Source organism: Gadus morhua, chromosome 18 (genome assembly GCF_902167405.1).
Source record: "Gadus morhua chromosome 18, gadMor3.0, whole genome shotgun sequence".
NCBI classification, from domain to species: Eukaryota; Metazoa; Chordata; class Actinopteri; order Gadiformes; family Gadidae; genus Gadus; species Gadus morhua.
The window spans coordinates 236,662-249,878 of record NC_044065.1 but is presented as its reverse complement, the minus strand read 5'-3'; the positions used below and the strand labels follow the sequence as shown (position 1 = coordinate 249,878).

The 13,217-nt window shown below is 51.4% G+C and overlaps 2 protein-coding genes across 4 annotated transcripts; both read right to left on the bottom strand.

The window, feature by feature from the left end:
• Window positions 1–52: 52 nt before the first annotated feature.
• On the bottom strand, window positions 53–12,858 carry si:dkey-9k7.3 (circularly permutated Ras protein 1). 3 transcript variants are annotated; one of them, XR_003973811.1, is made up of 22 exons: window positions 12,727–12,858; window positions 12,396–12,475; window positions 10,212–11,102; window positions 9,730–9,836; window positions 8,835–9,449; window positions 8,277–8,393; window positions 8,048–8,128; window positions 7,813–7,886; window positions 7,355–7,540; window positions 6,104–6,145; window positions 5,914–6,003; window positions 5,683–5,834; window positions 5,054–5,135; window positions 4,449–4,579; window positions 2,890–2,974; window positions 2,684–2,790; window positions 2,478–2,590; window positions 2,194–2,372; window positions 1,698–1,838; window positions 1,288–1,381; window positions 1,179–1,205; window positions 53–1,062 (listed from the first exon to the last, which is right to left on the bottom strand). XR_003973811.1 is itself a non-coding variant. In XM_030339755.1 (22 exons), the coding sequence occupies exons 3-22, from the start codon at window positions 10,268–10,270 to the stop codon at window positions 970–972; spliced, it is 2,520 nt and encodes an 839-aa protein (XP_030195615.1). In that variant the 5' UTR covers window positions 10,271–11,102; window positions 12,396–12,475; window positions 12,727–12,857; the 3' UTR covers window positions 53–969. The 3 variants fall into 3 exon arrangements, 2 of the variants coding, with proteins under 2 accessions (XP_030195615.1, XP_030195618.1); XM_030339755.1 differs by having other exon boundaries at window positions 2,249–2,372; window positions 12,727–12,857; XM_030339758.1 differs by having other exon boundaries at window positions 2,249–2,372; window positions 12,396–12,558; window positions 12,727–12,854.
• Window positions 11,175–12,501, bottom strand: LOC115531568 (apidaecins type 73-like). Its single transcript, XM_030340920.1, has 3 exons — window positions 12,429–12,501; window positions 12,324–12,381; window positions 11,175–12,197 (listed from the first exon to the last, which is right to left on the bottom strand). The coding sequence occupies exons 1-3, from the start codon at window positions 12,499–12,501 to the stop codon at window positions 11,282–11,284; spliced, it is 1,047 nt and encodes a 348-aa protein (XP_030196780.1). The 3' UTR covers window positions 11,175–11,281.
• Window positions 12,859–13,217: the final 359 nt, after the last annotated feature.

Genomic DNA, 13,217 nt, shown 5'->3' with positions numbered 1-13,217 from the left:
GCACATGGTTTGGGTGTGTAATTGCAAACTTGAACAGATTACTAAACACTCATTCAAACATAAGCACATTCCTGTTTAATTCAACCGGCAGTTTGGCAGTAAACGTCACAGTTAGAATATTTCTGATACATTTGTCACAAGATTAATTTATAAAATAGACTGTGTTGTTTACAAACTGAAATTAGGAGAAAGGGTTGAAGTAATCCAAATAAGTAAAGATGAGGAATTCGATATGCAGTTATCCAAATAAGGAATAAAGAAGGCATCTTGCTATAAAATATATTTTTAGGACCTCTACACGGACCGAAGCCCGCCACGGCTGGACCGTGTGCTCAGCGTCCCAGCTCTGAATGAATGTATACAGGAAGTTAGTGTTTACGCATGGCCAATGTAAACACGGTCCTCCTGATAAATAAGCCACACTTACTTGTCAAGAATTTGCTTTATATGTTTTGTTAACTTCCTCTCGGAAAGATTTACAACATATCCCTGCCAGGACAATGGTCACCAAGGCAACGCATCCCCATCCCATCCTGTAAACACACGCCCCCCCCCCCCCCCCCCCCCCCCGCAGCATCCTGTCCGCCCAGGGCCGCGTGAGGTCATCGGAAGGCAGCTTTCACTCCGACCAGGAGCGCTGCCTTGATGGCGAGCCTCGGGAGAGAAGACACTTCCGGAAGCCTGAGACAGTTGGCCTTGTACGACCGTTAGACCCACCCACCTCGAGTGTCCGATAACTGAACTCCTTATCAATAAGAGTCCGATAACTGAACTCCATATCAATAAGAGTCCGATAACTGAACTCCATACATCCACTCCAAATAAGCTCCAGGGAGTTATCAATAAGTTTTAATCGAATCAACCATACATTAGGGTTAGAGTAAGTTGTTAACAGTCACAAGCAATAATACCTTTAAAATGTATATATATAATTATATATATATATGAACGACAGTGGAACGGCCCACTTTACTGAGGTCTCTGTTTATCCCGAAGGGAAATAGAGTTTGTATTGCTGTGCTTCATTCCATACAGCAGGGCGGCGCCCTTGTCTGTGAGGGGCTGAGAGAGAGACAGAGAGAGAAAGACACACTGAATATCTTTATATATACATTCAGTGTATAGATATACATATATAGTAAACATAGTTATAAGAGCAAATTATAAAGTACTCTTACCTGTGAGTCGGAAACCACAGATTTCCTCTGTAAAAAAAAGAGGATGTAATATTATTAATTGCGGATGCCCAGTGGTTAGGGTTAGGGGGAGAGCCCACTTATTACCCACCCTAGTGTAGTCGTGTATGCTGCCGTGAATGGGCTCCATGGTCTTCTTCCACTGGTCGTAGATTTGTTCCTCCTCTGCACTGCAGTTATGCTGCCTGCAGCCAGAGACACATTTATAATGCATGATGAAGAAACACACAAACCCACTCCCAGGCACTTACTCTACACACACACGCAGGCATTCACACACACACACACACACACACACACACACACACACACACACACACACACACACACACACACACACACACACACACACACACACACACACACACCAACTAACATACCAACTATGAACTACAATTAGGAAAGATAAAAACAAATAGTTGATTGCATCCTGAACTTGATGCTCATTAGCCAGCTGCTGCCGGCCTGCTCCCTTCTTGCTTCACGGTGTTCCCCACTCACAGCGCTCTGTCCATCAGCAGCCTCTGGGCGTCGCCCTCTGCCCGGGCGTCCTGGAACCGGCCCCTGACCGCCAGAGCAGCGCCAGCCTGGGACGAGTTGAGCTGGATGATGGCCAGAGACAGCGAGGAAAGGACGCTGGAGCTGAAAGGGAGACATGGAGGACTGTACTTATGTGATGCTAGGCAGGCTCCTTTCCTCGTCTTGTCATCAGTACGAACGAATGAACATGGCGGGTCTTAGTGGTTATTGTAGCTGTTTATTACAGAAAGTAATCACCAAGGGTTGGACATGTCATATCAGCTATCGGGCATCACACATGTCTCTTGCACGATGAAAGTGGCAGTTAGTTAATCATTTAAGTTTTTTAACTGGACTATGCTATGTCTCCAATAAAAAGTGAATGGCGAGTTGGGCAGATGTCATTAAGTCTACTGAAAGTGATTTAGGAGGAAACAAAGAGTTAGCTGACAGGATATGGGAGTCGGGACTCATTTACCTTCCTCTGTAGAATCACGAAAACAAACAAAAAGCAAACATCGACGCTCTGTCACCTGTCGTGGGTCACTTCCCGCTGAGCGGTTAACACGCGGAGCATCTCCCGTCCATCTCTCAGTCTGTATCTCAGCTGCAGCTGGACGGACACGCGCTCCCCAGCGGACAGGAGCGGTACTGCACCTAAAGCACGACCACAGAGGAGAACGGGGCAGGGCATTTAGGCAGAGTGGCCGACTGCCTATTGTATGAATGACAGATTATATTACCTACCAGACATTTACGTACTTTCTGGATCCTGTTCCTTTGCACCAAACTGAAGGGTTATCTCCATGTGTGGGCTCACGTTTCCTACTTCTCTCGTCCCCTTGTGTTCCGCCTCTCTCTCCCCTCTCAGACACCTGGGGAGAGCAGACACACTCACACACTACTCAGACCACCTCCATTCACTCAGATGGTAAACCTATTCATGTCGAGAGGCCCTTTTGTCTTACAGAGATTGAGGAAACAGCAGAGTGACAGTGCAGTGAGTCGCTATCGCCTGGTCCTCAAGGATCTTCTCAAACTCCCAGTGCAGGTTCTGGGGGCTGGCTATCAGCACCTGAGGGTGAGGTTCACGGCCGCGTCAGGAGAGGGTCCAAACATTCAGGCTGTAGGGTGCAGAAGCTTCCTGTTCTCGAGCCGCTCGGCGCGGTCTGACCTTGCCCCCGGTGCGGTCCGCCAGTCGGCCCAGCTCGTCCAGACGGCAGTCGGTCCCCTCAATGGATAGCACCGACACCGTTACGCTGGAAGAAGGTCCACAGCTCATTCCCCTCCTAAAGCTCGCAGCTGGTCCAGATCATCAGATACCTCGAGGAACAACCCCAGGGTGGGGTCATGAACCATGTGGGGCCGCTGGGATCAATGGTCCCTTTGGAAGACATCAGCTAACCCCTTGGTTAGCTGATGATCAACCTTACACCTCCAAATAATCTGTATTGGAACTGATGTGTTGAGGGATAAAGGATGCTATGGGTTAGCTAACCCTAACCCATGCAGAGTAGTGATGAAGGATGCTAAGGGTTAGCTAACCAGGAGCAGAGTACTGATGAAGGATGCTAAGGGTTAGCTAACCCTAACCAGGAGCAGTGTAGTGATGAAGGATGCTAAGGGTTAGCTAACCCTAACCCAGAGCAGTATAGGGATGAAGGATGCTAAGGGTTAGCTAACCCTAACCCAGAGCAGTGTAGTGATGAAGGATGCTAAGGGTTAGCTAACCCTAACCAGGAGCAGAGTAGTGATGAAGGATGCTAAGGGTTAGCTAACCCTAACCAGGAGCAGTGTAGTGATGAAGGATGCTAATGGTTAGCTAACCCTAACCCAGAGCAGTGTAGTGATGAAGGATGCTAAGGGTTAGCTAACCCTAACCAGGAGCAGTGTAGTGATGAAGGATGCTAAGGGTTAGCTAACCCTAACCCAGAGCAGTGTAGTGATGAAGGATGCTAAGGGTAAGCTAACCCTAACCCAGAGCAGTGTAGTGATGAAGGATGCCAAGGGTTAGCTAACCCTAACCAGGAGCAGTGTAGTGATGAAGGATGCTAAGGGTTAGCTAACCCTAACCCAGAGCAGTGTAGTGATGAAGGATGCTAAGGGTTAGCTAACCCTAACCCAGAGCAGTGTAGTGATGAAGGATGCTAAGGGTTAGCTAACCCTAACCCAGAGCAGTGTAGTGATGAAGGATGCCAAGGGTTAGCTAACCCTAACCCTGAGCAGTGTAGTGATGAAGGATGCTAAGGGTTAGCTAACCCTAACCAGGAGCAGTGTAGTGATGAAGGATGCTAAGGGTTAGCTAACCCTAACCAGGAGCAGAGTAGTGATGAAGGATGCTAAGGGTTAGCTAACCCTAACCCGGAGCAGTGTAGTGATGAAGGATGCTAAGGGTTAGCTAACCCTAACCAGGAGCAGTGTAGTGATGAAGGATGCTAAGGGTTAGCTAACCCTAACCCAGAGCAGTATAGTGATGAAGGATGCCAAGGGTTAGCTAACCCTAACCCAGAGCAGTCTAGTGATGAAGGATGCCAAGGGTTAGCTAACCCTAACCAGGAGCAGTGTAGTGATGAAGGATGCTAAGGGTTAGCTAACCCTAACCAGGAGCAGTGTAGTGATGAAGGATGCCAAGGGTTAGCTAACCCTAACCCAGAGCAGTGTAGTGATGAAGGATGCTAAGGGTTAGCTAACCCTAACCCATGCAGAGTAGGATGAGCATGTGTCTCCACCCACCCCTTGCTGGCTGCCCACTCCCCCAGGTCCTGGTAGAAGATGGTGGAGGACAGCAGGGTGTGAGCGTCGTGGTCTTCCACCTCCAGGTTCCCCAGGTCCGTGTTGGCCTTCCCGTCCGTACAGACGATCACCTTTAGGAGGACAGCGGCAGCACAGAGCTTCAGCAGGGTCAGGGTCAGGGTCAGGGTCAGGGTCAGGGTCAGGGTCAGGGTCAGGGTTAGGGCCAGGGTCAGGGTCAGGGTTAGGGTCAGGGTCAGGGTCAGGGTCAGGGTCAGGGTCAGGGTCAGGGTCAGGGTCAGGGTCAGGGTCAGGGTCAGGGTCAGGGTCAGGGTCAGGGTCAGGGTCAGGGTTAGGGTCAGGGTTAGGGTCAGGGTCAGGGTCAGGGTTAGGGTCAGGGTCAGGGTCAGGGTCAGGGTCAGGGTCAGGGTCAGGGTCAGGGTTAGGGTCAGGGTCAGGGTTAGGGTCAGGGTCAGGGTCAGGTCAGGGTCAGGGTTAGGGTTAGGGTCAGGGTTAGGGTTAGGGGGGTTAGGAGCTTCAGCAGGGGCCCTGACTGGTCAGGCTGGGTTAGGGTATCTGAACAAAGAATAACAAACCAAAACTCTGACCTTTGACCCTGCTTGTCTGGAAGCCATGGCGATGGCCAGGAGGGCGGCCGGTCCCAGAGCTGTGGACCCACCCTCTGACAACCTTCAGACACAAGAACCAGCACATGGGAGGGTCCCTTTAGTCAGGTGGACTGGCTGGTGGGCGGGGCTTCTGACCCTGGTTCTGTCCCTTCAGTCGGATGGACTGGCTGGTGGGCGGGGCTTCTGACCCTGGTTCTGTCCCTTCAGTCGGATGGACTGGCTGGTGGGCGGGGCTTCTGACCCTGGTTCTGTCCCTTCAGTCGGGTGGACTGGCTGGTGGGCGGGGCTGGAGGGTGAATGGTCACCTGGTTGGCTCCTCTCTACTGAGCAACTTCTTTCTTTATTTTGTCGTTTGTCTTTTGGTTTCTAGACTTTCCACCAAACCACATCACGATACTATCCATTTCATCCAATCACCTACATTACTTACTGGCTGATCATCACTTCCTATTGGATAACCATTCAACTTATGATTTAGTGATACACTTTTTTACAATATATTTATAATGGTCTTTCCCATTACAGTGTGGAGCTGTCAGAAGGCCGAGCAGGGCTGAGCGCTGCTCGGGGGTCAACAGTAGAGGGCGGAGCGGCAGGAGGAGGCCTACCCCAGCAGCGCCCTCTGCAGGCGGTCCCTGGTCTGGCAGAGCGGAGGCGGGCTCAGGAAGGCCGAGGCGGCCCCCTTCAGGTACTCAGAGTCGATGAGCTCGGCGTCACCCAGGAGACGGGACCCGCTCCCCTCGTAGCCATGGAGGGTCACCTGTGGGACAGCCAACCAGAGCGTCACTCTCTGGTCCAGGGTGGGCTCATGAGGCTCGAGGGCTTCCTTGGGGACCCACCTGGTTGTTGAAGGTGATCAGGCCGACACGCAGCTCTGGTTGTTGGTAGCAGAGCCTCTGGACACACTGCAGCACCGCGTCCTTGACAAACTGTGGTTCAAGCAACGCCGTGTCATTAACAGAGAGGTCTCCTGCTCTACTCATCCAGAAGGAGAAGAAACGGTATTCTATCGGAAGGAGGAACCCCCACCTGCAGTCGTGTTCTGTAGATGGTCTTGTCATCCGATGAGACCTGAAACACAGAGGGAAGACCCCATAGAGTGGGGGATCATATCATGTCATTGAGACAATACGTAGAGCAAGTTAAACCTTCACAATGTATGTTTTTCCATTAGCAGCCTCTAGGTGTCCGGTTAGGGTTAGGTGGTGTCAGGGTAAGGTAAGGGGTCAGGTTAGGGTAAGGGGGTCAGGTTAAGGTAAGGGGGTCAGGTTAAGGTCAGGGGTCAGGTTAAGGTAAGGGGTCAGGTTAGGGTAAGGGGGTCAGGTTAAGGTAAGGGGGTCAGGTTAAGGTAAGGGGGTCAGGTTAAGGTAAGGGGGTCAGGTTAAGGTAAGGGGGTCAGGGTAAGGTAAGGGGGTCAGGTTAAGGTAAGGGGGTCAGGTTAAGGTAAGGGGGTCAGGTTAAGGTAAGGTGATGTCAGGTTAAGGTAAGGGGTCAGGTTAAGGTAAGGGGGTCAGGTTAAGGTAAGGGGGTCAGGGTAAGGTAAGGGGGTCAGGTTAAGGTAAGGGGGTCAGGTTAAGGTAAGGGGGTCAGGTTAAGGTAAGGTGATGTCAGGTTAAGGTAAGGGGTCAGGTTAAGGTAAGGGGGTCAGGTTAAGGTAAGGGGGTCAGGGTAAGGTAAGGGGGTCAGGTTAAGGTTAGGTGGTGTCAGGGTAAGGTAAGGGGGTCAGGTTAAGGTAAGGGGGTCAGGGTGAGGTAAGGGGGTCAGGTTAAGGTAAGGGGTCAGGTTAAGGTAAGGGGTCAGGTTAAGGTAAGGGGGTCAGGTTAAGGTAAGGGGGTCAGGGTAAGGTAAGGGGGTCAGGTTAAGGTAAGGGGGTCAGGTTAAGGTAAGGGGGTCAGGTTAAGGTAAGGTGATGTCAGGTTAAGGTAAGGGGTCAGGTTAAGGTAAGGGGGTCAGGTTAAGGTAAGGGGGTCAGGGTAAGGTAAGGGGGTCAGGTTAAGGTTAGGTGGGGTCAGGGTAAGGTAAGGGGGTCGGGTTAAGGTAAGGGGGTCAGGGTAAGGTAAGGGGGTCAGGTTAAGGTAAGGGGTCAGGTTAAGGTAAGGGGGTCAGGTTAAGGTAAGGGGGTCAGGTTAAGGTTAGGTGGGGTCAGGGTAAGGTAAGGGGGTCGGGTTAAGGTAAGGGGGTCAGGGTAAGGTAAGGGGGTCAGGTTAAGGTAAGGGGTCAGGTTAAGGTAAGGGGGTCAGGTTAAGGTAAGGGGGTCAGGTTAAGGTAAGGGGTCCTCACAGGGGAGGTGATGCCCATGGAGCCGGAGATGTCGATGCAGAAGATGAGCAGGGCGTCGGAGGGGTCCAGGTGCGGACCCTCCGGGTTCAGCAGGAAGAGGCGGTCCGGGACACCGGCCGGCCCCGGGGCGCTGGGGGCCGCGGGGGCGCTGGGGCCCGCCGGCCGGCAGAAGGAGCAGCTGTTCACCTGGGGTCCAGAGCCACAAAGCATCACAACATGGAGTCCTTAGAGACCTTAAATTCCAACCCTATCAAATCTACAAACTCAGAGACGACGCAGAAATCATGAGCCTCTCTGCCTCACCTCCAAGGACGTGCTGGGCGACCCCCTCGCTGATATTAAACACCGACTCAAGACAAAACACCAACCCTCCATCCCTAGTATCGTCAAGTAGCTAATGCTTGAGTCCCCTTTTCATTCTCTCTCACACGACGAGAGGTGAAGGAGGAACTTCTCACCATGTTGTCATAGCAGGAGAGGAGCCCAGCACCACATTGGGAGCAAAGCAGGGGTTCACCTTCTGTGGGGTGCACTGTAACACACACACACACACACACACACACACACACACACATTCAAACACACACACATACACAGATAGGTGATGAGATCAGATGAGGGTCAGGGTTAGGGTCAGTGTTAGGGTCAGGGGTCAGGGTTAGGGGTCAGGGTGTAGATGGGGTGATGACCAACCTCTGTCCTCTGAAAGAAGCTTTCCCAAACTGACAAGAATCACATTTGGGTTTCCTGGCAGAGAATCCGGATCCAATATTCCTGCAATCAGTGTGATTATATTCAATATAAATTAGTTTTATATATTGAGGATAAATAATGCAGTAAAACCGCCCCCCCCATATCCATCTGAACTCTACACTGCGTGTTGCTGCGGCTGTGTGAGATCCATGGTGAAGGGGAGCGTTACCGTCCGGGGCGGGGGGGCGGGAGGGGCTGGGGGCCCTCAGTGGGGCCGGCTGGGGCAGCAGCACCAGGTACTCTGGGGCGCCCCGCATCCACGGGGACCTCGGAGGGAGGGGTGGAGCTAAGGCAGGAGGGAAAACCAACCAATCAAAAACAACAAACATGATCTGCAGGGTAGGGTTTGGGTTGGGCTCTGACCCTGACCCTGACCCTGACCCTGACCCTGACCCTGTGAAGTGCTGCTCCACCACCGACCTTTAATGGATCCTAAAGACTGGGGACCTGGAGGTATCTTTGCATCATGAGCCGTACATCACAACACAAGAGAACCAAGCGAACCAGACAGGCTGACACACACAGACACACGCACGGCAGCGCACACAGACGCACACAGACACACACAGACACACACACGGCAGCGCACAGACAGACACAGACGCACACAGACACACACATGGACAGACAGACACAGACGCACACAGACGCACACAGACACACACACGGCAGTGCACAGACAGACGCAGACGCACACAGACGCACACAGACACACAGGGCAGCGCACCTTGCTTTGTGCCTGGGACGGGGGTCTTCAGGGCGGCCCGGGGCCTAGGGGAGAGAGCGGGGGCCGAGGGCGGCCTCCCACCCCCCAGGGCCTCGCTGCTCCCCTCCCTGCTCCCCTCCCTGCTCCTCTCCTCCGTCCTCCTCTCCTCCCTGCTCCTCTCCTCCGTCCTCCTCTCCTCCCTGCTCCTCTCCTCCGTCCTCCTCTCCTCCTTGCTCCACTCCGCCGTGCTCCTCTCCTCCCTGCTCCTCTCCTCCGTCCTCCTCTCCTCCTTGATCCACTCCGCCGTGCTCCTCCTCACGACGGAGAGGATCACGGCGGCGCTCCTCTCCTCTGTGCTCCTCTCCTGCTGCTCTCTGAACCTCCGAGGAGAAGGCACAGGGCTGCCCTGCTCTGTGGCGGTCCGAGGAGCAGGACGAGGTGGAGGAGGAGGTGGAGGAGCAGAAGGGGTTAGAGGACGAGGTGGAGGAGGAGGTGGAGGAGCAGAAGGGGTTAGAGGACGAGGTGGAGGAGGAGGTGGAGGAGCAGAAGGGGTTAGAGGACGAGGTGGAGGAGGAGAAGGAGGTGGAGGAGGAGGAGGGAAGCTGGGTCTGGTTTTTCTGATCGGAGGCAGGAGGGCTGAAAACAGAAACTTGGTGTCACCACGGTTGCTAGTCAGCGGGTTGTTGTCAGACTGTTACAGTTGCTAGTCAGCGGGTTGTTGTCAGACTGTGACAGTTGCTAGGCAGCGGGTTGTTGACAGACTGTGACAGTTGCTAAGCAGCGGGTCGTTGACAGACTGTGACAGTCGGCTCTAGAAGTCTGACCAACTGTTCCATCAGACGAGGACTCGTAGAAGCAGAGCTACTGAGTTACTCTCATTCTAAAAGTTACATTCAGGAATGAGAGGAAAGCACACCTGAATGTTTAACCCCGATAGGACTGGACCTTTGAACATCCTTCGGATTGGTTGGTGCTGGAACATAAACAAACCTACAGGCAAATTCCATTGGTTGATGGGGCTGTCTGTAAAATAATAACAATGAACCAAAACACATGAACGATTTAGTAACACGTTCTCCCCCTCTTTAAACTATCTGAAGCCAACCAAGAAACATGCTATTGTGTATATTGAAGTTAAATATATTTAATGAAGCATTATCGTTTAAGTCATACATTAATTGTGAATGGTAGAAAGAACACACAAGTAAAGTGATACAAGTCCACCCTAACCCTTCAACTGAAACCCTACAAAAAATACATCATTACATTAGTACATTATTATAACATTACAACAACTATGAGCATTGGGGCAATCATTAACTGAAACCAATTTTGTCAAACAAACTAAGAAGCCCTTAACATTATCGTTGACGATACAAAAGGTGAGACGGTACTTACACATGAAGCGCTGGACGGAGGAGGCACTCCCAGGTGTGATGGGAGGGATCTCGACACATTCCCCAGCAGGTCAGACCGCTTCTCTTATGACTCAACCCTCAGAGCTCTGCTCAATCATTTACAGCCACTGCTCACCTCTAGCGGAACAGTTCCACAGTCACAGTAAAGGGGGGGATCCCATTTATTTAAACCTCGAGACGCCGGTGACCGAATCTGTGACAACAACATTGTCTGGAATGTAATTTCCTAGCGGACAATATCTTCCAATGTGGACAAACAAAGAGAGGATTCAATGCCAAATGATTATTATATGGATATACTTTTATTTTGAAAATCGATTGAAGTCATAAATTACATTGCATAATTCCTTATAATCTTGCACTTTGGTAATGTCTGTTTATTATGTCTAATTTCTGTTATAAAAGTAATGATTTTGATGAGACAGTATAAATCTGACATAATGCACAAACATACATTTTAACACACCTTATACACTAAAGTGTACACACACACACACACACACACACACACACACACACACACACACACACACACACACACACACACACACACACACACACACACACACACACACACACACACACACCAACTGCCCCACCAAAGTGTGTAGCTTATTCATTCATCAATTAGTTTGTACAGCAAAACCAAATGGCAGAATACAATCCATCCAAATTATTACGGTAATGACGTCAGGTGTGATTGTAAACACAAAGGGCCTGAGGGGATCAACCAATCACCAGGCCCGTCCTGAGTGACATCATTCTGCGATCTCCACGTAATTGGCCGGGTAGAAGCCCTCCCTGCCTCCCGTCAGCACGCCGCGGCACCAGCCCTGCTCGTCCTCCTCCTCCACCTTCAGGAAGCTCTCCCCTTCAGGGCGGGGCCAGGTCACAGAGGGGGGGGGGGGGGGGGGGGGGGGTTAGGTAACCATACCTAACCCTATCTAACCCTAACCATACCTAACCCTATCTAACCCTAACCATACCTAACCCTATCTAACCCTAACCATACCTAACCCTATTTCACCCTAACCGATGCCTTCTCTGATCTTAATAGCATCGGGATTCTTTCCAGGCCGCTAACCTGTCCTTTACTAGCCCAGGTTCTGTCTCTGGTGCCGCTAACCTGTCCTTTGCTAGCCCAGGTTCTGTCTCTGCTGCCGCTATCCTGTCCTTTACTAGCCCAGGTTCTGTCTCTGGTGCCGCTAACCTGTCCTTTGCTAGCCCAGGTTCTGTCTCTGGTGCCGCTAACCTGTCCTTTGCTAGCCCAGGTTCTGTCTCTGGTGCCGCTAACCTGTCCTTTGCTAGCCCAGGTTCTGTCTCTGGTGCCGCTAACCTGTCCTTTGCTAGCCCAGGTTCTGTCTCTGGTGCCGCTAACCTGTCCTTTGCTAGCCCAGGTTCTGTCTCTGGTGCCGCTAACCTGTCCTTTGCTAGCCCAGGTTCTGTCTCTGGTGCCGCTAACCTGTCCTTTGCTAGCCCAGGTTCTGTCTCTGGTGCCGCTAACCTGTCCTTTGCTAGCCCAGGTTCTGTCTCTGGTGCCGCTAACCTGTCCTTTGCTAGCCCAGGTTCTGTCCCTGGTGCCGCTAACCTGTCCTTTGCTAGCCCAGGTTCTGTCTCTGGTGCCGCTAACCTGTCCTTTGCTAGCCCAGGTTCTGTCCCTGGTGCCACTAACCTGTCCTTTGGTAGCCCAGGTTCTGTCTCTGGTGCCACTAACCTGTCCTTTGCTAGCCCAGGTTCTGTCCCTGGTGCCACTAACCTGTCCTTTGCTAGCCCAGGTTCTGTCTCTGGTGCCACTAACCTGTCCTTTGCTAGCCCAGGTTCTGTCCCTGGTGCCACTAACCTGTCCTTTGCTAGCCCAGGTTCTGTCCCTGGTGCCACTAACCTGTCCTTTGCTAGCCCAGGTTCTGTCCCTGGTGCCGCTAACCTGTCCTTTGCTAGCCCAGGTTCTGTCCCTGGTGCCACTAACCTGTCCTTTGCTAGCCCAGGTTCTGTCTCTGGTGCCACTAACCTGTCCTTTGCTAGCCCAGGTTCTGTCTCTGCTGCCGCTAACCTGTCCTTTGCTAGCCCAGGTTCTGTCTCTGCTGCCGCTAACCTGTCCTTTGCTAGCCCAGGTTCTGTCCCTGGTGCCAGCGGTGGTACTCGTCTGTCGGCTGAAGTGAGTCACCTGCTTTGAAGGACAGCTCGTCGCCCTCCTCGCCCACGTAGTCGTACAGCGCTCGCACCTTCACCCCCCCGATCATCACGCTGGGCGGGAACACAGCGGGTGACATGGTCACTGCGCGGCAGAGGTCGCGGGCTGCTAATGGCGGCTACTAGCATCCTAACGACTGAGCGACCCGCCAGGGGGGGACAATGATGGACTCCCAGGGAATTTAATTAATTTGGTATTATTACTTTTAATATTACTGGTAGGACTTTTTGGCAAACAAGACAAAATCAAATAATTTATATATATTTATAAGTTATTCTATTTTCTGAACAGGTAATGAACTCACGGCCGGTTGTCCTTGATCTTGCGGTCCTGTTTCCGTCTCTTGAGTTTCTTGACGGGCGGGATCCATTCCTGCAGAGGAACGGTAGTGAACTGCGGACCACTGTGTGGACTACCGTGCTACTATACTATACTACTATACTACCATACTGTACTACTATACTATACTACCATACTGTACTACTATACTATACTACTATACTGTACTACTACACTACTGTACTATACTACTATACTACACTTCTATACGACTATACTACACTTCTATACTACCATACTGTACTACTATACTGTACTACTGCACTACTATACTACACTTCTATACTACTATACTACTATACTGTACTACTACACTACTATACTATCAATCAATCAATATCCTTTATTTAACCAGGTAAAATTCATTGAGATTAAAATCTCTTTTTCAAGAATGACCTGGCCAAGAAGGCAGCACCATGATATAATAAGAACAATCAACCACAATTCTCATACACC

Bases quoted from the DNA above. Each gene is read 5' to 3' on its own strand.
- si:dkey-9k7.3 (XM_030339755.1), bottom strand. From the start codon at position 10,270: ATGTGTCGAGATCCCTCCCATCACACCTGGGAGTGCCTCCTCCGTCCA. The intron at 8,129-8,276 runs GTAACGCTCCCC...CACTGATTGCAG, and splicing joins CCGCCCCCCCGCCCCGGACG to GAATATTGGATCCGGATTCT. The intron at 7,541-7,812 runs GTGAGAAGTTCC...TCTGGACCCCAG, and splicing joins TCTCCTGCTATGACAACATG to GTGAACAGCTGCTCCTTCTG.
- LOC115531568 (XM_030340920.1), bottom strand. From the start codon at position 12,501: ATGTCACCCGCTGTGTTCCCGCCCAGCGTGATGATCGGGGGGGTGAAG. The intron at 12,382-12,428 runs GCGAGGAGGGCG...GACTCACTTCAG, and splicing joins AGCGCTGTACGACTACGTGG to CCGACAGACGAGTACCACCG. The intron at 12,198-12,323 runs GTTAGCGGCAGC...AGCAAAGGACAG, and splicing joins CCTGGGCTAGCAAAGGACAG to GTTAGTGGCACCAGGGACAG.